This window comes from Podarcis gaigeae, assembly GCF_964106915.1.
Source record: "Podarcis gaigeae genome assembly, chromosome: 4".
NCBI classification, from domain to species: domain Eukaryota; kingdom Metazoa; phylum Chordata; class Lepidosauria; order Squamata; family Lacertidae; genus Podarcis; species Podarcis gaigeae.
In genome coordinates, this window is record NC_139677.1 from 94,451,069 (window position 1) to 94,477,783 (window position 26,715).

The 26,715-nt window shown below is 43.1% G+C and overlaps 2 protein-coding genes across 15 annotated transcripts in view; one reads left to right on the plus strand and one right to left on the minus strand.

Moving 5' to 3' along the window:
- Positions 1-7,174, plus strand: part of PICALM (phosphatidylinositol binding clathrin assembly protein) — a 72,554-nt gene extending 65,380 nt beyond the window's left edge. For 8 of the 14 annotated variants that reach the window (XM_083736633.1, XM_083736629.1, XM_083736636.1 and 5 more), the window contains one exon: positions 5,555-7,174. In XM_083736633.1, the coding sequence (XP_083592759.1) occupies positions 5,555-5,569 (15 nt within the window). In that variant the 3' untranslated portion in view covers positions 5,570-7,174. Of the gene's footprint in view, positions 1-3,894; positions 3,998-5,554 lie in introns of all 14 variants that reach the window. The other 6 variants (XM_083736631.1, XM_083736634.1, XM_083736626.1 and 3 more) reach the window with 1 other exon arrangement.
- CCDC83 (coiled-coil domain containing 83) lies at positions 6,271-23,030 on the minus strand. Its single transcript, XM_083737053.1, has 10 exons — positions 22,893-23,030; positions 21,193-21,277; positions 18,860-19,028; positions 17,843-18,010; positions 17,544-17,635; positions 14,799-14,867; positions 13,285-13,406; positions 11,101-11,168; positions 9,855-10,033; positions 6,271-9,108 (listed from the first exon to the last, which is right to left on the minus strand). The coding sequence occupies exons 1-10, from the start codon at positions 23,009-23,011 to the stop codon at positions 8,932-8,934; spliced, it is 1,248 nt and encodes a 415-aa protein (XP_083593179.1). The 5' UTR covers positions 23,012-23,030; the 3' UTR covers positions 6,271-8,931.
- Between the last annotated feature and the right edge of the window lie 3,685 nt (positions 23,031-26,715).

Here is a 26,715-nt window from a genome sequence, read left to right on the forward strand (position 1 = left end):
CACCCATTGGTGATTTATTGATGATACGTTGAACAGCAATCTAAAGCTTATTGGTTCAGTAAAAATGAACAAAGATTGTGTGTTACTAAAGGGATGTGCTTGGCCGAGAACTCCAAAGGTAGGGGCACATATATTGAGATGGAAGGAAGAAAGTTTGATATCCTGAGGCCCAAGCTGTTCCCTGATTTGGATGTTCTTTTCCCTTTTGAAAGAAACAGGTATATTTGTTCATGTTGACCTAGGTATTACGTGAATGCATCCAGTTCTTAGTAAATATTAGGTTATAGGGCATGGTTTCTGTACTTCCCTGGTGAGAAAATGTGAGGGAGTAGCTCTTGGGAGCTATTCCTGAGATTGAGATGGGATGTCACAAGCTGAATCCTACAGTGTCCTTGAGTCTGTTGAATAGTTTCCTATAGCAATGGAAGGTGCAGTGGCTTTCACTTGTAAGTCTAAAATAGCTTTGGGGAAGGAGCTCCATGTTCCTTAGTAAGCAGGGAATGAGAATGTTCAGCTGGATGCATAAATTAGAAAGCCTTCCTGAAGATGGGACTTTACCACTTCAGAATGCAAGTAGGTACTAGCATTGTTGGGGAACATTTGATATGTAAAGGACCCACTCATAAAAATCCTAGTATATCAGGGAGAAGACCTGGGTCAAATCCTGCTTGGTAGTTTCGTTCCGGACAGTGGAAGCATTATGTCGTCTGCTGTTCTTCCCTGGCACATATTCAGAAGTGATGACATGTCTTACAGCAGTTTCCACTATGCATCTCTTGTGAATGTCTAGATTTATCTTAACTATGTACATAATGGGTGAGGAAATAGGTTTCCTCTGGAAACCCCAGATGTTGGGAAATGTATCCTTTAATTGAGGCACTTGCTGAGTTTGCTGCTGGATGGAGCTGTTTGTCATTCCTCCTTACACTCTGCTTTACTGTGCTGATGTCAGATTTATTAGCGTTTCTTGGGAAAGGGAACAAAGGCCCGTTGTGGGAGCCTGTTTGCTGCTCTGAACCCTGGCAGTATTTGGCTTCTTGCTCTGCCCCCTGTTCCTCCACACTAGACGCATTGTGTACCCAGCGCCTGCTTCAGGGTTCTGAAAGAGCGTCTCCCCTTTGGTCACCTGTTGGTCTTGGCAGCTCTTTTGTTAGCAAAACTGCACGAGCAGGAGTGCCTTCCACATAACACGAACTGAGCATGTTGCAAAACTAACTTGAGTGGATGAGTCTTGACTTCCATCAGTGCCATGAAGCTGAAAGAGACCATTCATGGAACCTCCCTCCTCTTCATTCATCTACATAATTTTCACTTTCCTCTTCCATATCCACTTAATCATCTCCAGACACCGCCTACTAGGAAAAAAACAACATTTAGTTTCTGCCTTGGTTAGCCAATGGTCCCTTAAACTCAGAAACGGCAAGCACTAGTTCATGTAGGCTTCCCTTGATTTGGCTTCCGTGTGGTAGGAGGCTTGTAGCAGCCAGCAGAGATGGGGAGCCTGTGGCTCTCCAGATGTTGGACTCCAGGAATTATGGGAGCTGTAGTACACCAACATCTGGAGCACCAGTTTCCCCATCCTCAAGCTACCGGCTCCCAACTGCAGCAGCTCTCCATAGAGAGCTTGTTGCTCCATAACTGTTGCAGCAACAGAGGGAAAAGGAGGTCAACTCTCCTGTTTGGTGTGCTCTTGGAGGAGAGCAGGGGGCACAAAGGTTGGAAGGAGCTTCTTAACAGGTGGCTGTAGCAACTGTTAAAATATTTCAGCTACTATAGCCACCAGGAGGCTTCTCGCCACTTGGAACATTTCGAGTGCTGGGTGAACCAGGACTGCGTCAGAGGCTGCATCTCGCCTTCTTCATGTGTGGAAAATTGCACCTGATTGTTGCCATGATTATTCTTTCTCTGTACAAAAGGGGAGGCGACTTCTTACATTCAGAGAAGAAAATTTATCACTGTTCAAGGATTTTGATTATAATAACTTCCTTGGGAGTGACTGAAACGATTTGATTCTTTCAAAGAGAAGCCAAAAAATGTTCCCTAGTCTCAAAGAAGGCTAGTAGAAGTGTCTGATTGATTTTATATATAAAAAACGCAAATCAATCAGGGTGTGTGTGTGTGTGTGTGTTTCTATTTGAAATAATCAAATTGGATTGCCATCACCAAGGACTGGAAATGCACTGGAAAATCTTCTCCACAGCTCTGAAGTTGCCTTTTCTGTCATTAAGACCTTTCCAATGTGCCATCTTTGGTCACAGCTGGGAGACCAGCCATGAACATTTAGGAAGGGGCTAGTAGGATGGTGAGGGTTTGGTAATAGGTCTGAGCAATGGCCATGAAGTGGCCGTATCTTAAAATAACTGTACGTGACAAATAAACTACATCTTGGATAAAACAAGTATGCTGCCAGTGAACGGCTATGGGATGTATAGGTTAAGGAATTGCACACATTGATGCTGTGCAGATCATTCGGGCGATAAATGTGACCGGGGGGGGGGGGGGAGGCAGTCCCTTGCACTTTGTGCAGGAATGTGCACTAACAAAACAGAAAGACCGTACCCATTTGTCAGCTGCATTTGACTCTCCCTCTGGTGGATGTTTGCCGTTCTGTGTTGATCCAGGCAAATTGAGGAAACTGAATTGTTTGGGCATGGGGAGAGAACATTCCGGAAGAACAAAACAAAAATACAGTAGAGCTGTGGAATTTGCTCCCACAGGAAGTAGAGACGGCCACCAACTCTGGATGGCTTCAGAGGGGGATTAGGCAAAATTATGCAGGATCAAGTTGTCAGTGGCTACAAGCCATGATGATTGTGTTCTGCCTCCGCTGTTGGAGGTAATGCGTCTCTGAGAACCTGTTGCTAGGAATTGCCAGTTGGAGTGCTTTTGTACTCGGGTCCTGTATGTGGGCTTCCCATGGGCATTGGTTGGCTACTGTGAGCCCAGGATGCTGGACTAGATGGGTCTTTGGCCCGCTCCAGGAGGGTCTTCTTATGGTCTAATGTTATGCTCTTAATAGAGAGAGTCCTGGGCTTGGATACAAAGGGCTGCTTCATGCATGAGTCAAGCTGCCCAGTGGATTTTCACTTTCTAACAGTAGGCTTCTCCTCCCCGCTCAATTACGCCATGTAACTATTACTGGAAATCAGGTTTTCTTTTCTTAAAAAGTGTGCCCGTGCAGAATGCATTGCTGCTGTTCAAGGAACGGAGTACTTGGCTGTGAAAGTCTAGTTTGGCCCATTTTTGTCAACCTCATCCCTTGCAAGCCGCTTCTGTCCTTCAGGCCCTACTTTCCCCCTGTACCAGAGAAAGTGTAAGACCACAGCAGTTAGCAGTGAACAAGTGTTTGTATGGTATTTTTCATGGTTAATGTTAATACAGATACGTATGTTTCTCAAGCGAACATAAGGATATACAGCCAGACACATGCGGCCCTCTTTCTGCTGCTTATGCAGCTTTTGGCACCTAATGCTGCACATTGGCCGTCCATGGAATGTAAATAAATGTTAAGTGAGGCCTGGTTGTCATAGGTTGTTTTGAAAGCTAACTTCAGCTTCTGCTGTTTTCAGAAACATACTCTGTTGTGCCTAGTTGGGACTGGTAACTATTGGAGACCATTGCCATACCCTCTGGATAAAGTGCTGGTGATTTCTGCCAGTCACATGCCAGAAATTCACCTTTGCCTATAGGTAACCTTCTAATATCTGCATCTGTCATACCATTGGGGCAGATTTCAACTTAGCATGCAATCAGACCTTTTCTTTTTAACCAGCCCACTTCAGTCCTAACTACCTTTCTTAAGCCCCTCCTCTCCATCACTACATTTTCTGCCTTCATATTTCTGTCATTGAGGCCTTCTTTTTCTCTTTCCTTCTCTGACATCTTCTTTCCCAGCTGTCTGCAGCATCCAGCCCATCCACTCAGAGTCCACACAGAGCTTCAGGGAAGGATCCTTTTGCAGAGCTCTCCCTCCAGGATTTCTTATAGGACAATTTAGGTATTGCATGTTAACTCTGGGGGCACTGCAAGCTCGGATAATGCCTCGTTTGCTAACGTCCCTAGCAATATTCATCCTCACATTAAAATGACACAGTCTGGGGCTTTGTAAATTTGCATGTTGTTATTCTGTGACCTGCTATAAACCACGGCTGCTAATGTGGGATGCAAGAGAAGAAAATTATTATTATTATTATTATTATTATTATTATTATTATTATTATTATACCACCACCCTTCATCCAAAGATCCCAGGGCGGTTCACAACAGAGAAATACAAAATGAGAATGCATAATAAAAACAAAAACTCATAGCTCCCCTCCCACAATCACCTTAAAAAGGCCGGGTTGACAAGAAACATTTTCACCTGGTGCTTAAAAATACATAATGAAGATGTCAGGTGAGCCTCCCTGGGGAGAGCATTTCAGAAACAGGGAGCCACTGCAAAAAAGGCCTGTTCTCATGTTGCCACCCTCCAGACCTCTCGTGGATAAGGCACATGAAGAAGGGCCTCAGATGGTGGTTGCAGGGTCCAGGTTGGTTCATATGGGGAGAGGCAGTCCTTGAGGTATTGTGGTCCTGAGCTGTTTAGGGCTTTATATGTCAGAACCAGCACTTTGAATTGGGCCCGGAAACTCATTGACAGCCAGTGCAGTTGGACCAGGATTGGTGTAAATAATGCTCAAACCGCCTTGCCTGGTGAGTAAGCTGGCCACCAGATTGTGCAGCTGCTAAAGGTTCCAAACCGTCTTCAGAGGCAGCCCTACATATAATGTGTTGCAGTAATCCAGCCTAGAGGTGGTCCACCAGCATCTGGAGGGGGTACAGGTTCTCTGCCCTTAATGCTAGACTTCTCATGCACCCCGACCCTCTTTCCCCATGTGAAATAACTGAACCTCACATTCTCCAGAACAGAATCTTCACTAGCCCTGCAACTGAGCACATTGTGGGAAGAAGGCAAGTGGATTGACAGGCTGTCATTGCATAATTCGTTCCCATTTATTGGAATGTTCATGCTCCAGAAAATGTACATTCCCCCCCACCTCTTGTCAACACCTTTGTTTTGTTTTGTTTTTTGCATAGCCTCCTAGGTCTAAAGCCCTAGTCTCTTTCAAGAGAGACGTGCTTTGACGTACTATATAGAAATTCATAATCCCTCCTGTAACTGCCATAATGCTGTTTTCTGTTCATTTTATTGTCACCTGAAGAAATGACCTGAGATTCCTTCGCCAGTTTTATGACCGCAGTTCCCCATCCTCTCGGCTGCAGCTCAAGGGTTGCAGCCCGCAGTTTAATTGCTTATCGCCCCAGAGGGCGAGACAAGTGCAGTCGTTGCCAATGTGCCCTCTGGCTCTCTGGAAATGGGAATAGACCTGCACATTCTACATGCAATAGGGAAATGCTGATCTTCGTTATACTGAAGTGCTATATATCTCTGTAATCCTGGTCTGCCACCTTGGAACCTACTTAGCCTATGGCCAGTGAATGGACGTTTGGAGGGAGAGGGCAGGTTAGTTGTGCAAACCCGTAAAACGGATGCCTTTTCTTGTCTCCTCAGATACAATTCATGTAACCGCACCAGAAGGGGTGGGACAGGAACAGTTCCAGAAAGACCCGTGCTCAACAACAGACCCTTCTTTCCAGCCAAATCAGAACTGATGCCTCAGCTCTCCTCTTCACTAGAACGGCCTGGTAAAACCACACAAGGCCCCACGACAGCAATAGGAGCACCAACAACATAGGGCAGCCTTGAACCCCCGCAGCACTCTCGGTATAAAACCAAGAATTGCCACAATTTTGGTGTGGGATCTGTTTTTCTTTTTCTTTCTCCCCTTCCTGGTGACTTCTAATCATGTCAGTAACTCGCCACCTGTTTTAACACTTTCCGTCAATAACATACACACACAAAAGGAAGCCTCTTATTTTGCCACGAAGGGTACAACAAGCACCTGGAACTGCCGCTTGGAACGAAGAGCTGGGCATCCTCTTACCGTTAATTCCAACGACTTTCTCTAGGGGATCAAATCCGAAAACACCCTTTTAATTCTGCCATTTCCTCTCTGCAGTCATCGCAAATGTTAGACTCAATAATGGAAAGTTTTAACTTTTTAAAAAAAGAATTATATATTCCGTTTGCATAGACATTCCTTTATGTATTATTGTTTGTATTTATTTATGATTATCAGTTTAAGTAACAATGTATCACAAAGCCTCCTTTGCGGGGAAATGAGCGTGGATGTATACAGTATGTCTCCCTTTTGGAGTTTCTTCCCCCCCCCCTTCCCTCCTTCCCTCTCTTCCCATTTTTATTCACAAGAACTATTCTGATTCAGAGTGCATCTTCACTCCAGTAACGCACCCAAACTACACAGAGCACTGAGTACGTTCAATGGTCTGAAAACACCAATTGTCCAAACTCCATGGGAATTAGTTCTGTTAAGGATTTTGGCAAGGGGTGGTGGTGGGGGGGGGGGAGAAAAACAGCTGACTGGTTGGGAGGAGCACAGAATTTCTCGACCAGATGTTGGTGCTTCTGGGATGAACTTTTTTCCTTGCTTTGTGCTTGGCATGTCATTTATCTTACACTTGACGTACGGCCTTTCCAAAATGAATGTGAGGAATTGCTTTCATTTTTAAAGACTTTCCTTCTTCTCTGTACAAAAACCAAGCAAACCCCGATACAAACTTCTGAGGTATTACGTGGAAAAAAAAGCCTTCGATCTTTTCTTCTTCTTTATTTGCTAGTGCCAGCTCCATGATCATGTATCGTGAAATAGAATAAAAACTCAGAAGAGAAGTTGTGTCTTTACTAAAGGGCACAACCCCAACCACCAAGTTCCCCAGCAGAAGCTCCATTCAGTCCGGTCTGGTGAGGGGCTTGTGCAGGAGAACTTCCTGGTGGGGTTGGCCTTTCAATGTTGTAGGAACCCTTTTAGTTTTTCTGCAGAATTTGAAGCAGCACTGTTGATCGGTGCTTTGTGTAAATACAATCATACCAGTTTGGGTGGCATCTGGGGCCTTAAGAAGGATAGTCAAAAGGCATGAAAGCAATTCTGTACATGAATTAAGCATACTTGCTGCATTGTCTCCGCAGATTCTATTTTTGTTTAAAATGTTTAAAAGTACGTTAGCAAAAAAAAAAAGGTGGATTTTCAAATAAAATGCAGCTTCCACAGAACTTCTGTTTATAGTATGAAGGTCTGCAATGGTGGGTTGGGATATGGGGGGGGGGGCGGTCTGTTTGGTTTTTTTGTTGCCATTTTGCAAGGTAAAATGTGCTTTGATACACTGTGAGTGGAGATTGACATTTTGGCTGCTTTTGCAACTTGGTCCATTGCATTAGTGGAGATGTATGTGGACAACTTTTAAACACAGCTGAACATGGCTTTCATTTAGCCTTCTAAATCCAATTTCATCAAGTCCTGTGCTCAGGTTAAAAACCTTTTGGGGGTGGGTGAATTTGCCATTAAAGGGGGAATGCCTTAATTGTGCCAACTTCACACTTGTGCCATTTTTTTTTGGTTCAGCTATGCCCAATGACCTGTCAAGACTGAGTTAATAAAATTTGACTGGGCCGTACTGTTGAGGCTGTGTATTAGGGAGAAGACCAGACTGGAATTCTCCAAAAGGTGCTTTTCTATGTTAGAGGGAGCACTCCTCCCTTCACTTCTATAGGGATGCCTGAACTATTGAAAATAGGTTGCATGTCCAAGCCTTGATGGTAACTTCCACAAAAGAAGCAGTATTTGTGCTTAAGACTGTGCTTACAAGTTTGGGACCTAAGCCCTGCCAGCTCAAAAAATCAGATGGTCAGCCCTACACTGTTTCTCTACACACTCAACCATGCCCAAAGTTGTTTGTGGATGTTGAGAAGTCCTTTCTCCCCCCTTGTATTCATATGGAACAGGACCTATCTCTCATGAGGTACCTAACTACAGCAAAGAGCAGCCAAGCTTAGCCGAGCAGCCTTTTGTAGAATGAGCTTTGTTTAAGCCACAAATCCCATTGTCCAGCAGAAAGGAAAAGCCCGCTCAAAGGTTGTGTGCTAGCTAGCAGTTTTTCTTTTAACCAGAATGGTGGAAGCTAAGCAACTTAGAAGCCCAGATGAGCAGAAACCAATCTGAAGTTGGCTACTAGTGGAGTCAGGGCCAACAAAAAGAACATTTTCACACAGCACATAGTTAAGCTGTCAAATTAACTCCCACAAGAGGTAGTGAGAGTTACAAACATGGATGTCTTTAAAAGAAGATTGAGCAAACTGAGGGATAAGGCTGTGTTCTCCCTCCACTCTTGGGGGCACTGTTTCATTTAATCTTCACGCCCCAAGGTGATGTACAAAATGCTGAAGATGTTGCAAAGCAACATAAAGAACTTGAGTTATAAAATACACTAATGCAAATTGGGTACATATGACAGAGACGCACACATCCCACTGGAAAAACTTGTCAGAACAAAAAAAATAAATGTACGTTTGATGTGATCTCGCCCCTTTCTACAAACTCCCAAGGCGGTTTTAAACAAGCCACTATCCTGCAGTTTGGTTGTAAGAACTGAGAACACGTGTGAAGGTCTTCGATGGCCCTGATAACACTGGTAAGTTGGTGCCATATCTTGTGAGACTCATGGGTCCAGGAGCACTGAGGATTTTTCTCCAGTCAAACGGTATAAAGATTTCATGAAATGACTACATTAAACCTTCACGGACGGCAAAAATCAAACCAGAGCCACTTGCAATAGTAATTCAGATCCTGTATTTGGTGCATAGGAGGAATGGGAATACAATATACACAATCTACATACCCTTGTAAATGTACCCAATATTAACATCTTTGCTATGCAAGTCAACATTTAAGTGTCATACGAAGGGTGGGGGAGTTCCAACAACCGGAAGCCTATTTTTGAAAAGAAAAGCAGTAGCCTCTACCTTCCTCGCTCTCAATGAAATATGGATTTGATCATCTGGTAGGTGATGCGCTGCTGAGGCCGGCTGGCGTCATATTTTTCTTCAAGCTTTGTTCTGCTTGGCATTTCCTTGGCATCCTCGTGAACTGGCATAGTCTGGCCCACCGTAGTCATCAATTTCACTGCCAGGGGCCCCAGATCCTTGTACTCCTGGAGTTCAGAAGGACACAGATTAGCATGTTACCCAGTAGAAAACATTCCGCCCTCTCCTGCATCTTAAAATGACCGTGGCATAACCGAATAAGCAAATCTCTGATAGAAATAACAACAATCCACAATCGCCATGCTGGTAGTGGCTGCTGCTGGAGGAGTACTAAACGGCTCCTGTTCAAATCCTTGCTCACTTGGGTAAGCTTGGGCCACTTGACCCAACCCCTCAGGGTGGCTTGTGAATAAAATGATGGGGAGAGCTATATATGCTGTCTTGGGCTTCTTGGAGGCAAGGCAAAGTTATAGATACGATAATTAAATGCTGGGAAATCTAGGTTGCTGCTGCATGAGCAGCAGCTAAAAAGCACCCAGGCGCAAAGGGCTATCTAGCCAATTTCCTGGGGTGCCAAAATTTCAAGAGTGGCTGCCTCAACCCTGCAAAATGTCTTAAGTGAGAGTGCAGGGTGAGATCTCTGCGTTCCGGGTAGACTTTGTTGATCATGCACAAGGGGAGGAAATAATATCCTGGTCAACTCCTGACCGTTTTTAGGAGCTATGTTGCTGAGGGCATGATCAGGCTCAAACAGACTGTGTGTGTGTGTGTGTGTGTGTGTGTGTGTGTGTGTGTGTGTATAAAAACAAACCAGTTTTAATTGCCCAGGTCAGCACAAACCTTTTGGGCACATTATTACCTCACCCTTTCTACCTAAAATCCTAACGCAGAGAAGAGGAAAGTAGATACTTGCCTTGAAATCATTTGAGTCTTCGTACAGGATAGGGGGGAGAATTTGACCAAGAGAATCTGTTTGCATTTGAATCACTTCAAAACTGTCGTCTAGCAGATTTTCTGCTGCCTCCTGTCTGTCTTTGTGATCCACGTTGAGAACCATTTCCGATATTAATGATGTACTTTCAGCTTCCACTTCTGCAGAGGCGAGGAGAGGGAAAACACTTTCTGCAATACTCCTGTTAATAAAACTTTGCTGCAACAATGGTGGTGTTGGAGGGGAGGGAACTCTATCACTGCTTGTTGGGTTTTGAAATTTATTCTGCTATGCAATGGTGGGTGGGGAAGCTCTTTCAGTCCGAGGGCCACATTGTTTCCTGGGGAAACTTCTGAGGGCCATATCCCAGGGCTGGCAGGGCCAGATACAAAGCTGGTAGTCTAATTTGTACAGTGGTCTAATTTCTCCCCCTATGTCCTCCATCCGGACCGACGAGGCATTTTTTAAAAAACCCAGATATTAACAATCCACAACTAGCAACGCTGTTCATGGCCTGGTATTTATTAGGATGGAATAATAGGACTGTCGTGTTGGAAGGACGCCGAGGAACATATAGGCCAACCCGCTGTAGTACAGGATCTGTCCCACACAGGGACTGAACCTTGGCATTATCAGCAACATGCTCTAACCAACTGAGCTGATGTATATACCTGTGTTCCTTCTGACAGCCAAATGAAAATAGTACAGCCTGCCTGGCCCTGTCTACTGCACTTGGCCTAACCGTGCAGCGATCAGCTGTTTTATCAGGGATGGGGGTGAAAACTGAACATAACACCCGTGAGAAGCTTGCTGGCGAGATTATTGCATTTTTAGGACAGCTTCAGTCCTACAGCAAGTGGAATGAAGACAGGCAATACACACACACACAGAGGACATATTTTGTGTGTGTGTGTTTGTTTTCCTTATTCAGGTAGGGATTTGCTCACTATTAAGTTTTCTTCCATGCTTGTTTGACCCTTGCTAGGGGCAAAAGCACTTAACCATACAGTAATGATTGAGTTCACCTTCACAAGTGAGGCAGAGCATGACAGAGTTGGTTCTTAAGTCCCAACTTTCCAGCTTTCCAGTTACACCAGCTTCCAGGATGTCTACAGTGGGATATTTCTCACCAATAAACTATCACGGGGCTGTGAGGGCCATTTCTTAGGGAGGCAAGGCTGTAATGTCTGCATCACTATTACAATCAACTCAATAGAAAGGAGATTACCAGAAAGGCCAGCATATTCCTGGTCTCCAAGCATCTGCAGGCCAGCTCCCTGGGTAAGAAATAACTTTCTGGAAAATTAAAAGGAGAAGAAGCAACATCAAAAGGTTTGAAATTCTGTCTTCTCTTGTAACATAGAACAGTGGCACATCTTTAAAGTGCATACTCACGTTGTTGCCAATGGAATTATTCTCTTGCATGCCCTGAGCTCTTGTTAACGTTCATATTTTTCTTTAAATACTTATAAACCGAGCTTTCATAGAAATACAAGAAGGAAGTGAACAAAACTACAATAAGGCCACACCCAGGGTTGAACATGGGACCTTTTGCACGAAAGCATATGTTCTGCTACTGAACAACAGCCTTTCACCTTCGAAGGCAAGGATCGGGTGCCTTTTTGGCTCCCTGGCTCAAATCTTCATCAGGATTGGCCATGTGGACCAAATTTGGCAGGTGGGTGGAGTCACCCACCTGATGTCACGATGTCACCACACGATTTGGCCACTTTGAAGTCCCTAAGTCGGGACTTCAAAGCACCTTGTTGAAGCAGAAGGGGGGGAAACCTGCGTTTTAGCAGCCAGGTTCAGTGCAAAACCCTTTGCGGTTGTTAAGGGGCTTGCACAAATGAAGTGTTTTCTCCTGCGCTTTAGGATGAGCTTCACTACAAAACTCTTCCTGATTGATCAGCTGATGAGTGGGAAGGTTAAAAGGCCTGCTCAGTGTGGCTCATGTACCAGGTAAATCATGTCGCATTGGCTGAGCATGACAGTTCCCCAGAAGGAAGTGACTTGCGTAGCCAAACTAAGCAGGATTGGGTGGGTGAGTGGGAATCCTGGCCCCTTGCCTTCATCAATTTACCATTTAAAATGCCTTTTGTTTCACAATTGGGATGCTTAGCCAGCAATGAAAGCGGGCAGGGCTTTTATTTCCTTGCCAAGAGCAATTTGCAGCGACTCCAGTCAGTGTGGCAATGATAGCTACTCGTCCAAATTACTGATTAGGGGAGATTTATTCAATTTATTCAAAATTAATGTGAAAGAGTAGAGCTGCAGCTTGTTAATTCTGTCCTTTCCATGCCAATGCTGCTCCTCTGAAGGATATTTTCCTTCGTAATTATCAAGTGGCTTACAGCTTTATATTTAGCTGTTTGCTTGCACATTTGTTTATTTATTCGATTTGTCAATTGCTTCCTATTAAATGTCTCGATGCGATTTTGCAGCAAAAGAGCAATAATAACGCCAATTGAAAAACAATTTCAAATCCAGTACAGGTATGTATAGACTAGGAAATCGGCTTGAATGTCTCCAACAGGTGCCGAAAAGACAATAGAGACAGTGCCTGTCAGAGAAGCACTGGAAGCTTACATTGGTAAGTGGTACCTTGGTTCTCAAATGCCTTGGTTCTCAAACACTGAAATCCTGGAAGTGAGTGTTCCAGTTTTCGAACGTTTTTCAGAAGCCAATTGTCCAATGCGGCTGTTGGCTATTGTTTCCAGGGCACCTGCACCAACTAGAAGCTGTGCCTTGGTTTTAAAACATTTCAGAAATAAAACGGACTCCTGGAATATATTAAGTTTGGCGCTTTTGTTTTTGCTATTTATTTTGCGTTTTTGAGGCTTTTTCAGTTAATTTGTTTTTGTGAGTGTGTGGAACCCAGTTCAGCTACTGATTGATTGATTGATGAGTGTGGCTGTGGAAATGGATAAAAGCCCCCCATCCAAACAATGACTATCTTCAGTGCAGGTAAGAAAAAGAATGAATTCTAATTTTTATCATCTACAATACTGTCTTATTTATTTTATAGTACAGTACATTGATTATTGGTTTCATTTTATGGACCAATGGTCTCATTAGATAGTAAAATTCATGTTAAATTGCTGTTTTAGGGGTTGTTTTTAAAAGTCTGGAACAGATTAATCCATTTTGCATTACTTTCTATGGGAAAGCGCGTCTTGGTTTTGGGACGCTTTGGTTTTCGAACAGACTTCCAGAATGGATTAAGTCTGAGAACCAAGGTACCACTGTATGTGTTTTAGTAAGTAATAAAACATCAGGATATTTATTTATTTAATTTTTATTTATTTTTTACTGTTTGGCATACTGTAGTTTGCTCAAGGGCCAAAGAGTCAAGTCAACTCTTTAGCTCCTGTGCTTCATCAGTGTTTGTGCAATGCTAGAACACCTTTACCTGGGAACTTTAAGGAACTGCATCCTACGCTCAAAGAGTTTGTTGATGAGGTAGATGTTCTCCTTCTCCAGTTCGTGGACCGAGGCTTCCAAATCGCTCACTTCCTTTTTGTACCCTGCCACCTGCCACGAGATATGAGACCCTGAGTTGAAGTCCTTTGCCCTTCTGCCAAAGCAGACCGTTGGCCCACCAGTACAGCCCTATGCTAGGCATTCAAACTGGAAGCAGCTCATTTCTGCAGGTGGCCCAGCTATGCCCCGATCTGGACAGGGATAGCCTAACTACTGTTGTCTATGCTCTGGTAACCTCTAGGTTGGATTACTGCAATGCGTTATACGTGGGGCTGCTTCTGAAGACGGTTCAGAAGCTTCAGCTGGTGCAGAATTTGGTGGTCAGGGGCAAAAGAGTTTGAGCATATTACAATGGTACCGTGGGTTAAGAACTTAATTCGTTCTGGAGGTCCGCTCTTAACCTGAAACTGTTCTTAACCTGAAGCACCACTTTAGCTAATGGGGCCTCCTGCTGCCGCCGGAGCACAATTTCTGTTCTCATCTTGAAGCAAAGTTTTTAACCAGAGGTACTATTTCTGGGATAGCAGAGTCTGTAACCTGAAACATCTGTAACCCGATGTACCACTGGCCCGACTGTATTGGCTGCCAATGAGTTTCCGGGTCCAATTCAAAGTGCTGGCTTTGACCTATAAAGCCCTAAAACAGCTCTGCATTCATCATCTGAGGCCTTTCTTCGTGTGCCTCCTTCACATGAGGTCCAGAGGGTGGCAACATAAGAACAGGGCCTTTTCTGCAGTGGCTCCCCATTTGTAGAATTCTCTCCCCAGGGACGTTTGGCTGGCGCCTTCATTGTAGACCTTTGGGCACTAGGCAAAAATGTTCCTCTTCAACCAGGCCTTTAGCTGACTGACATCCGTTGCCATTTTAAATGTGACGTGTGGGCATTATGGTTTTTTTGTTACTCTCTTTTTTCACTATGTATTTTGTGGTTTTAATATTATAATTCTATGCTGTGAACTGCCCTGAGCTCTATGGATGAATGTCGGTATACAAATTTTATTATTATTATTATTATTATTATTATTATTATTATTATTATTATTATCCACCCAATATCCTTTGAACTGTGGATGTCGGGGAGTCAAACTGTGTTCCACCTCTGATCACCCACCACCCTTCCCTGTCTAGGAAGCAGTGGGAGACAATCGGTCCATCTAGTTCAATACTGTCCACACTGATTGGCAGTGCCTCTCCTTGGAAATCCACCTAAACATTAGGAAGAACTTCCTGACAGTAAGAGCTGTTCGACAGTGGAATTTGCTGCCAAGGAGTGTGGTGGAGTCTCCTCCTTTGGAGGTCTTTAAGCAGAGGCTGGACAACCATATGTCAGGAGTGCTCTGATGGTGTTTCCTGCTTGCCAGGGGGTTGGACTCGATGGCCCTTGTGGTCTCTTCCAACTCTATGATTCTATGAAATCCAGATTACCCTTCCAGATATGTTTACCTCCTCCTTTAGCCACTCGTATTCTTTAATCTCCCGGCAGCTGGTCTTGTCGATATGTTTGACAGCATTCTGAGGAAAGAAAGCGTGAAATCACAGCTGAAGCTGGAACCTTTGCATTGAAGAAAGTGATAGTCTAGACAGGATACCCCACAGAGGAACATCCAAAACTTTGAACAATAAAAACACAAAACTTCCTTCTATATATCTATTTTTACATTTCTTTTTCGCTTTCCCATTTTTCAAAAGAACTTCGCAGCTGCTTATTGATGTGACGCGTCACGTAAAACGTTAATAGTAATAAATCATAAAGACACACGCATTCCCAGAATGAAATATGGATGCGATCTGCGCTATTCTGAACACCAGGCTAATGAAAACAATTTTACGCTGCCTGTGGAACACCAAACGAATGAGCTAACTCTCACTTTGGTAACGGATTCTCGTAACGTTGAGGAAAGAGACAAGAGAAGGTTCAGCCACGAGATACAACAGGCTTTTATTTGACAGGAAGGCTTAAGGGGGATCATGGTGGTTGAAGGATTCCAGAAGGTGGAAGCCACCACAAAGGAGGCCCTGCCCCAATGGCCAACCAATCACATCTTTATAAGAGAAAGGCCTCTAGAGAGCATGCAGACTAATCTGAGGAGAAGACAAGAATGTGAAGGCCTCTATTTACCTTCAGAAAGCAGGGAAAAGCTTTTATTTTGCCAAGTACAGAACAGGTTTTGGAGGCACAGTATACGTTTTCTACTTTCCTCACTCCCAATCTAACCTGGCTTACCTTTCTTGCTCATATTTTAACTCTTATTTCAATCACTGCTGTTCTAGTGTGTGTGTTTTTAATAAGTTGTGGAGCAGCTGGAAGGCAGGATACAGAAGCAAGTCCTTTTAAAAGGAATAAGTGAGAGAGGCATTTCTGTTTTACTTTCTAAGGAATGTCACAAATAAGCTTGTGAGGTTGCCATGTGCCCTCTTTTTCCAGGACACGTCCTCTTTTTCAGGGGTAAAATTTCTTTCCAGATGGTTTTTTTAAATTTGCCAAAATGTCCCTGGCTATACTTTCTGAAGGAGACATAGACATAACTGCTGGTTGAAGACTTGCTTTCCTCTTCTCTTCTCCCCCCCCCCCTCAGCAATATATCACAGTTTCAATAGCCTACCTATAGCAGGGGTACTTAAAACAAGAGCCGTCATAGCATCCTCTTTTTTTGCTCTTCAGAATATGGCAAGCCTACTTTATGAGTATAAAACCCAGCCAGAACTAAACACTCTTGGACCTCATTGACTTAAATTGGAAGTTAAGTACGTGCTTAGTGCTGCAGTCCTGTTCCCCCATACCTGGGAATAAGCCCCACAGCATACAGCGAGACTCAATGGGTGGGGTATAAATAATAAAATTATTATTATTATTATTATTATTATTATTATTATTATTAGCAAGAACAGGATTGCACTGTAAATCTCTCCCGCAGAAGTCAAATGAACTTGAAAGTGCTCAGATCATGTGGAAAGTAAATTTGAAATTTACAGATTGTTCTCTTTTGAAAGAAAATTGTATGAAAATGATGTATAGATGGTATATTACACCAGTACAGATAGCAAAAATGTATAAAACCGGGTCAAACATATGTTGGAAATGTAAAGAAAAAGAAGGGACTTTTTATCATATGTGGTGGGAATGTAGAGAAGTTTAAAAAATTGGGAAATGATATACAATTAAATTGAAAAAAAATGCTTAAAATGACATTTGTAAAAAAAACCAGAAGCATTTTTGTTAGGGATTGTAGGACAAGACCTGCCAAGAAAAACAACTGCTACAACAGCGGCAAGAATCTTGATAGCACAAGGATGGAAGAATGAAGAAATCCCAACGAAAGAACAGTGGCAAGAGAACTTGATGAGCTATGCAGAGTTGGCTAAATTGACATATAAACTGTGGGACAAGAACAACTGTGACTTTAAGGAAGAACAGGAGCCTTTTACAAATTATCTAAAAAGTCAGCAAAATGAATTGGACTCCCTGGCAGGTTTTGAATAAACATACACAAATTTATTGGTTGGCAACATGATAGATAGATAAGATGAGGATATGTATAGCTTTATAACATGCAGAGAATAATATGTGTAGAGAAATCAGAGAGAGGAGCTGAGGGAGGGAGGGATTAAGGGGGGGTAGAAAAAAGGTGAGAGCTGGACCATCAAGAAGGCTGAGAGCCGAAGAATTGATGCTTTTGAATTCTGGTGCTGGAGGAGACTCTTGAGAGTCCCATGGACTGCAAGAAGATCAAACCTCTCCATTCTGAAGGAAATCAGCCCTGAGTGCTCACTGGAAGGACAGATCCTGAAGCTGAGGCTCCAAGACTTTGGCCACCTCATGAGAAGAGAAGACTCCCTGGAAAAGACCCTGATGTTGGGAAAGATGGAGGGCACAAGGAGAACGAGATGACAGAGGACGAGATGGTTGGACAGTGTTCTTGAAGCTACCAGCATGAGTTTGACCAAACTGCGGGAGGCAGTGGAAGACAGGAGTGCCTGGCGTGCTCTGGTCCAGGGGGTCACGAAAAGTCACGACTAAATGACCATCAACAACAGGAAAAAAAGGGGAGAAATAATGTATGTGATTATATGGTTTGATAATTTGTTATGTTGAAATTGCTTAATAAAAATATTTTTTTTAAAAAAAGAAAGTGTTCAGATCATGCCCATAATGATTAAAAGACTAGAATTGCAAAGCCGTATCAGTACCTCAAGCGCCCATTCTTTCTTCAGCTCCATTTGCTTCAGCATGTATCTGTCAGTTCTTTCCTTCGTCTCTTCCAGGGAAATCCTAAAAAACTCTTTAGGGGTGAAAACAATAACACAACCCCGGCCATCAGAAAAGAGAAAGGTAAAGCAGGAAACGTGGGAATACATTTTAGAAGAGACTGAAATACATGTTCCTTTACGGAAACACTGGAAACGATAATTATTTCTAGTTCTTGGCGTCTGGGCCGACATCTCTGGCCTTAGGTTTCTGGTTTAAGTACAAGCCCAGAGGAACTCACCGGTCATTTCCTCAAGGTCTTCCTTCAGCTTCTGGATGTCCTGTTCCAGGCACTCAATCTGCTTGGCGTGTTCGGCGCTCCCGACGTTTTTGTACGCCAGCCAGTAATCCACTTCGGCTTGCTTTTGCACGAGTTTTTGTTCGAGGTAATGTATCTGGCACCGCATGTCTGATTGGAAGAAAAAAAGGCTGTGTTAGGAATGATAGCCTTTGCTTTCCCAAACTGCTAATGAGAAATGATCATCTCCACCTGGGATTTTTTTTATTTCATTTTCCTGTATTCCCCATTTCAGATCATTAATATTTATCAGACAGCCCCAGCTCTTGAGCTCCTTGCTTGCTTCCATGCTAAGTCCTAACAATTTGATGTGTGTGGAGCGATGGAGTCTCAGCATGGTGTTTGATAAAAGGGGAGGAGGGAGGAAACTAATAGACATAACTTGGTGCTTTGGTGCTCCACGAGCATTGCCAATGTTTGCTCCCCAAAGATACGATACTTAGACATGGCTAGGCAAAGATTGTTGCAGAATTAGATTCAAATCCTATCTCTCCACACCCCACACCCCCCCATGGTGCATTGTTCTTTGTCCCCCTTGGTGTTTTCAAATAGTGCTTGCTTAGAACCACACAGAGAGATCAGAGCTGTCTGAAGATATTACAAACCTGAGGAAGTCCAAATGCTCTCCTCCTTTCTAATTAACAGGACTCGCATAAGAATCTGCCCATACCTTAAAAGCTGCATTAGAAGACTTTGGAGGTTAGGTGACTGGCAGCTGGGGATTGGGGGGGCACCACATAGAAGGCCCTGTGGAATGCTCTTTTGAGAAAACACTCACTATAGCCTACATTGTATAAGGCACCAGAGATCTCAAATTGTGCTGGGCCCAGGCACCACTCGGGCTACTCTTGGCCAGACTGTATCTATAGGTCCTTGTTTAACTGATCTGGGTCCCAGATCGCGTCCTCCACTCCACCTGGGATTTGAGCTAGCAACTGAGGGATTTCAGCGCCAGCTCACCTTTAATGAGTTTTTCCTGATCCCTAACATACTGCCACTTCTCCTTCATTGCTTTTTCTACATCATCTCTGGTAACAACTTCAACTTTCGCCAAAGCCTCTTCCTGCTCCTTCAGGGCAGCTAGGAGTGCTCGGATGTGCGAAGTCTGTTCGTTCTTTAGCTGCTGATTCTGAGGGGGAAAGTTTTTTGAAAAAATGTTACTTGTTTCACTTTAATTGTGCCTTTTCTTTGGGATGGTCAAGTTGGCTAGCAAAGCAACATCCAGTGGTACCTTGGTTTATGAACTTAATCCGTTCCATTAGTCCGTTCTTAAACCGAAACCGTTCTTAAACCGAGGCATGCTTTCTCTATTGAGGCCTCCGACCACCGGTGCCCTTCCACCATCCGACTTCCGTTTTTAGACCGAGGTAAAGTTCTCAAACCAGGACACTGTTTACGGTTTTGCAGAATTTGTAAACCAAAGCTTTCTTAAACCGGACTGTTCTTAAACTGAGGCACCACTGTATATCGGAATACATTATGGGAAGGTGGGGTATAAATTGCAAACGGAAGCAAGAAATTGCAGAATCGAATATCCAAAAAAGCAATTCACAAGAAACCAACATACCCCTCCCCCTCGTCCGCCCCCTGCAATGGTGACAATTGTCAGAATAATCCAGTGGAAATATATCAACGGATCTCTATCATTCTATTGCATACGACAGATCTACTTATATAAATGCATTCTCCTGAGTCCATCGACTGTCTAACATCATTACCAAAGAAATTAGAGTAGGAATTTTTATCCCCTATTTTGGTTCACAAGTAGCTTCCAAACTTGCTAGTAACTACACCAGGCATAGGGAACCTATTTCTCTCCATATGTTGCTGAACTGCGTCTCCCATCAGCCCCAGCAAGTATGGCTAATGGCCAGCGATTATGGGAGTTGTAGTTCTGCAATATCAGGGGACCAAAGTTTCTCCACACCTGAGCTACATAATAATAATATACAGCACCTACTTAGACCTCTCCAGCCCCCTTCCCTTTAGACAGTATTGAGCTAGATCAGGGACCCCCAAACTCTGCCCTCCAGATGTTTTGGGACTACAACTCCCATCATCCCTAGCTAACAGGACCAGTGGTCAGGGATGATGGGAATTGTAGTCCCAAAACATCTGGAGGGCCGAGTTTGGGGGTACCTGATCTAGATGGACCAATGATGTGATTTGCTATAAGGCAGCTTCTTATCTTCCAAATAGAGAGGGCAAGTGAACAGGCAACAGCGAGGAGAAGGAGCCCCCCGAAACTGTATGGGCAGAGCCCCTCTTCCTCCTAATCCCGGAACTAGCACTGTTTCCCATCTCCTAATCTACCTGATCCTTTGAACTGCAGATGCTGTTTTGCCTATGATACCTGGAGGACCAGCTCCCTGCTTTGCAGGCCTTCTTCCAACTGGCCTGGACTGACTCCAGCTACAAATGCGGAGGCTGCTGAGCAGACACTCTGGCTGGAGTGTTGTTTGGGGGAGTTGCTGATGTTGGTTTTTTGAATCTTTATTTTAGACCTTGTTGTATGCGGTGTCAGCATCGCCCTTGAGCCAGTGCCACCAACTGGACTCATGCACTTCAGCCCCGACTGGGCTAGGCGAGCTGGGTAGCACTTCCAGAGACCACCTTCTGCACAGGAAGAGGTCAAAGTGCTGTGGACTCACAGCTTAGAGTTGTGAGCACCAGATTCACTCCAACAAGAAGAGAGTCGTCGGACAGCAGAGTATAGCAGAGTATAGCAGAGCATAAACGACTCGGAGGGCAGCGCTTTAGAATATCTTCTTTTATTCTATCTACAACTATAATACACAACTATACAGAGCTATATACAGAGCTAAATGAGGTCTAAACGAAAATTGCTGAACTGCACTGAGTGTCTGCAGCTGCTCTTAGCAGCAACACACGATCTCTCTCTAACACTCAGTCTCTCTCTCTCTCTCTTTGATGTGAGGCTGGAGTGGAATAAGTAGAGAGCAGAAAACCGCCCCTCCTCTCTGGAGAATCAGCAGAGAACATCAGCGGATTTTTGGATATGGGAGGGGTGAAATCTCCTCATGCGGAAGTTGTTCAGTTCAGTTATGTGTTTTTTAAATTTTTTGAAATTTTATTACTACTTTTGCTGCAGTTGTGTATTTTTTTCATGTTGTAAGCCGTCTTGGGCATGGTTTGAATTGTGGAGAGGCAGCATGCAAATAAAATTCTCTACGCATGTGAATAAACCAACTGGGGTTGAACCTAGAATCTTCTGCTTGCATGCAAAGCTGAGCTGTGCTCACTCCCCCAAACAGAAGCATATGTTTACATACCCTTTCTTTGTTTCGGTCATTTTGCGCTTCCAAGTTTTTTATTTCAAAAAGAAGCTCATCGATGATCTCTTCCTTTATCTGAATTCTGAAGATAATTAAAATGCAGAGGATAAGTGACGGTGCTACCAAGAAAATACTCTGAACCTCTTCGAGGAAAAAGAGGATACAAATAAATTAAACATTCAAATATTTGTGCACTATATTTTCTTTTCTTTTTAAATACCCTTCAGTTTAAAAGAAGTGTTAAGGCACAAATTCATGTATCCAAAAGCATGGAATATGTAAGTTTCTAGACACAGCAGGAAGCCAGACTGCTCTTGCAATTACAGGTTTTTGTTCCTGAAATGTGATGACATTATACCTTTCACACTGAGGTCCAATGCCGAGGGCCTTCTGGCAGTTCCCTCCCTGCAAGAAGTGAGGTTACAGGGAACTGGCAGAGGGCCTTCTCGGTGATGGCGCCCACCCTGTGGAATGCCCTCCCACCAGATATCAAGGAAATAAACAACTATCTGACTTTTAGAAGACAATTGAAGACAGCCCTGTTTAGGCAAGTTTTTAATGTTTGATGTTTTATCGTATTTTTAATATTCTGTTGGGAGCCGCGCAGAGTGGCTGGGGAAAACCAGCCAGATGGGTGGGGTATAAATATATTATTTATTATTATTATTATTATTATTATTAATTCAGATTCCCCATGCCAAATTTACTGCGGCAGCTGTGTTCTACTTGTGCTGTGAGAGACATCGTGCCAGAGGCAGATTTAGGGCAGTGCCGCCGCACCGGGTGCCAAACCTACAGTGTCACAACTACAGCATAGCAAACTGAGCAGAATGGAAGGCAAGTTGGAGGATGATGACAACACAGAATTCTGGCCTCGCACAGGGCACCCCTGAAATGTGAAAGACCAAAGTCTGCCCCTGAGCATTCCTCTGAATACTCCTACTACCCACAAATGTACAATAAAGCATAAGAGCCAGTAGCCCCCCAGATGTTGCTAAAGTGAGGTTTTTAATTTACTATACATACTGATCGCATGCAGGGAGGAGACTAATAGTGGGTTGGTTCAACGGTCAAGAAAGTGGTTTCTGCACATGGTGTAGAGTTGGGGTCAGCAACCTTTTTCAGCCATGGGCCAGTCAACTTGTCTCTCAGACCTTGTGGGGGCCGGACTATATTTTTTGGGGGGTGGGGAAATTAACGAACTCCTATGCCCCACAAATAAATAAAAGCACACATTCTACTCATGTAAAAACACGCTGATTCCCGGACCATTCGTGGGCCGAATTTAGAAGGCGATTGGGCTGGATCCAGCCCCCGGGCCTTAGTTTGGCTACCCAGATGTGTGTGTGTGTAATATATAATATATAGTAATTTTTATTTAAATCTGGTTTTCTTTAAATTTAAATTGGATATTTAAAATAAAATGCTTTCAGGGGGGAAATCTTTCTAAAGGTATGTAGGTTTTATTTTATTTGTTTTATATCTTATATTTTGAAAATGTACGTCTGGTGTTTTTTTTCCTTTAAAATTTTTGGGGCCCCCAAGAGAGTGGGGCCCTAAGCTATAGCTTGTTTAGCTTATACGTAAATCCGGGTCTGCTTGCACCCCAGAGAGGTCACTTTGGTGCTGCGAACAACAGTGGTTCGACTTCACCCCAAGAGGCATACTCCTTTGCTTCTCAAGACAACAATACCTACTGATACTCTAGCAGAGCTTCTGGAAAATAAACTCGAGGCTCTTTGGACATGTGTCCTAAGGGCTGTTTCCTCTTCCCCTTCTTCTCCTTCTTCTCCTTCTTTTTCTTGTCTTTCGCCATGGTTTAAGTCTTCAGAGACCTTGGGGAAGCAAAGAAAACAGATCAGGGCAGCATAGAAAGGTTTTCTCTTGTTTTCCCTGTTCTTACTTTGTTCTGAAGCCGTTGCATGCATTCTGCAGTCACGGCACCAGTGCTTTTTGGGGGGGATGACGCAGGGGTACACATACCCCTAAACATTCTGTGAATCGAAGTTTGGCCTCATTGAGGGGCAGTATTTCAATATGAGTAGGAAAATGAGAGTACAGTGGTACCTTGGTTCTCAAACTTAACGTGTGATATTTTACTGTATTTTTGGTTTTATGGAAGCTGCCCAGAGTGGCTGGGGAGGCCCAGCCAGATGGGCGGGGTATAAATAATAAATTACTATTATTATTATTATAATCTGTTCTGGAAGTTTGTTCCAAAACCAAAGCGTTCCAAAACCAAGACACGCTTTCCCATAGAAAGTAATGCAAAATGGATTAATCTGTTCCAGACTTTTAAAAACAACCCCTGAAACAGCAATTTAACATGATTTTAACACTCAAAATGGAGCATGTTTGGATTCTGAAAAAAGTTCGCAAACCGGAACACTTACTTCCGGGTTTGCAGTGTTTGGGTTCTAAATTGTTTGAGTACCAAGGTGTTTGAGAACCAAAGTACCACTGTACCCCTAAACAATTTTTTAGAAAAAAAAGCACTGCACGGCACCGTGTGAAGTGCTGAAGACAGATAACTTTAGACCCTGGACATAATTAATGTTTTCATGCATTATGACGTATCTGAATACACAACTTAAAGTATTTGGTCAAAATTACCACACACAACAGAGCAGCTGCAGGTCCTGCAACTTGTTAACATTTATACAATGTGAGCTCAGAAATCCCAAAAGCAATACAAGACTCCTGTACTTTTAATAATTGTGAGGCAGTAACAGCAAAAAGCAACCCCCAACTAGTTTTAAAAACACAACTCTTGCAAGGAATTCTGCCTGTTTAATTAAAAAATGGGTTGTCTCTTCAAATACTCTCCCTGGATTTAATTAGGCTTTGCTGTCTGTTGCCTATGCAAGTTTAAACACAGAGGCAAAAATTGGAGTGATTATCCCTTATTGTCCTTTGGATTGATATTTATTACTTTTACATATTGGCCCAGAGATAAAGTCCTGACCAGAGAAGAACAGCAGATTAAGTTGATGGATTATGCCAAAATGGAAAAATGACTGGAAGAATCAGAAATCAGGAAAACCAAAATTTTAATAAAGAATTGAATATATATATATATATATATATATATATATATATATATATATATTCAAACATTGAGATCCCGCTCTGTTCCAGTAACAAGAAGCCGAAAGCACCAGCCTGAAGATGACGAGTGAGACCTCGTCGAAACGTCGCCTAGACACCCCAACTTTTACACGGGAAGACACCCGAGGACACCAAAACCTGCATATATATATATATATATATATATATATATACCAATGTAAACAGTTAAAATTGTTAGTAGGATTGGGATAACACTTGTAGTTTAATGGTGAATTTTGGATATAATGGAGATATAAAAGATTTGGATTATTATAAAAGATGCTGGAGGAAATGATTAACTATAGGATCCACAAAGGGGAGTAGATAATTCCAGGAGATTCTTTATGTTGTATGTAGGGTATGTGATTGTAAAACTGCCATTTGAAAAACCAAATAAATATTATTATTATCATTTCAAAAAAGATATTTATTACATTTATTTGCCGCTTTCCGCAAAACAAAAAGAAGTCTTACAACTATAGAAAACACAAAACGGCTTGTCGGCAATTTAAAACGATGGCTATTCTCTATTGCTATTGTTTGTTATATTTATCCATCGCTTTCCCAAAGCAAGCCTCGAAGCAAATGTCACAGAATTCTCTGGCCCCTCCAATCTTCTCTCACCTATGAGACGCCAACACAAAAACCCTGCACAAACACTATGCAATAGAATGAAAAGACCATTATTCCAGCCCCCAACCCTCTCCCCTCTCCCCCCCCCCCAATGTCTATGGCAACAGAGGCTCACACCGAATATAAACTCTGATAAAGACTCTCTGAATTGGAAATGTTGACTCTATATGTCCTTTTCCTTCCTCGTTTGTTTGTTTTAGATCACAGAAAAAGATATATATATATATATATATATATATATATATATATATATATATAGGAAACTGCCGCTCCTCCAAGACATTTTTAAAAAGTTTTTAATTGAATATTTTCTTGTGTTGCAAAATAAACAGATGAGGGAAAGTACATAGAGTCTCCACTTTCGATTCTGCGAGGCTTTTTCGCAGTTCCTTAATGTCCTCCAAGACACCTAAGTTCAAAGTCTTGAGTAAAAAGAAAAGTTTTTTTGGGGGGGGGCGGCGGCCCAACCATGAAGCCAGGGGTTTAAAAGCAACCCAAAGGGCTCATTGATAAGGTGCGTAAGACAGCCGATCCCAACTCAGCCTAGGATTTGATACCAGATTGTCAAGAGAACAAAAATTTTGCACAGGTGAGAGCAAGTCTATCAATTGGTACCTATAGCTCAGTTGCAGGGGATGCCCCAATGCACAGGTGTCTCAACATCAGGATTGCGTCATTCCTTTCAGGGGTGTCCCTAAGGGAGCATCCCTCCACCCCCCCCCACCCCCGCCCAGGGCAGAATCCTTACCCTATTTTTCTCCTGGGGGCTGGTATGCAGTCTATTACCGGCTGCTGCCTCCTGGTTGGTTCCAGACATAAACTCACCCGGTCACCACGGTAACCGCATCAGTATGGCCGCCCACAGACCTCCTCTTTGATTAATTGTTTCCTCCTCCTTTTTTCATTTAGAGAAAAGTCCTTCGCAGTTTTTTTCTTTTTGTAAAAAATTAATAAATGGGGAAACATCTCCCTCTTGTGCTTCACTGAGGAACCTCCATGTGGAATAGGCAAACATTCAAGGCAGTGCAAAGGACAGGGGGAAAGCCTTAGAAATCAGCCTTATGATAAAAAATTTAAGAAATAATGAACAGTAGGGCTGTGTTTGCCTGTTACAGGACGCCAGCCTCTTAGTCATCTGCCTGTTATTCATGGCCTTATTCTGACTTGTTCTGCTGTGAAGCACTTACGAAATGACCGGCGGGGATTGAAAGACCTAAGAACTGAACTGGTTTAAATTGAATGGTTTTTATCTGTTTGTCATTTGTTTGTTTGTTTGTTTGATGTGCATGCCACGCTTAGTCTGTAGATCTCAGGGCTGTGCACAGCATAAAAATTCATATAAATGCATATTACTTGCTATGTTTATGTTTCTCCAAGATCTCTTCCCCCCCCCCCCCATTTTATCAACACAACAAACCAGCAAGTTGGGTGATGTTGGGAGATGGCAGCTGCTCTAAGTAACCCTCCTAGTTCATAGCTGTGGGAGGGTTTGAACCCAGGTCTCTCTGGTCATGGTTCAACACTAAAAACCGCATCAGAGGCTTGTTACCACTTTTTCTTCTTTTTGTCACTATATTCATGAGAATAGCCTGACCCTCAGACATGTAGCAAACCCTCATGCTTGCCTTCATAAATTCAATTTTTAATTTTTGTGTCTCACCGCCTCAAATCCACAAGCATTACGAATGCGAAATGAAACAACCGCCAATTAAAGCCATCAAAACGAAAGCAAATTTAAACTAATCAACTCCTGGCTCGTCAAATATGGTCTGTTTTGTT

Excerpts from the sequence above, each read along its gene's own strand:
- CCDC83 (XM_083737053.1), bottom strand. The coding sequence starts at position 23,011 with ATGGCGAAAGACAAGAAAAAGAAGGAGAAGAAGGAGAAGAAGGGGAAG. Across the intron at positions 19,029-21,192 it reads ATGACCGAAACAAAGAAAGG|AATCAGCAGCTAAAGAACGA; the intron begins GTATGTAAACAT and ends TTTCCCCCTCAG. Across the intron at positions 10,034-11,100 it reads GGAATATGCTGGCCTTTCTG|AAGTGGAAGCTGAAAGTACA; the intron begins GTAATCTCCTTT and ends TCGCCTCTGCAG.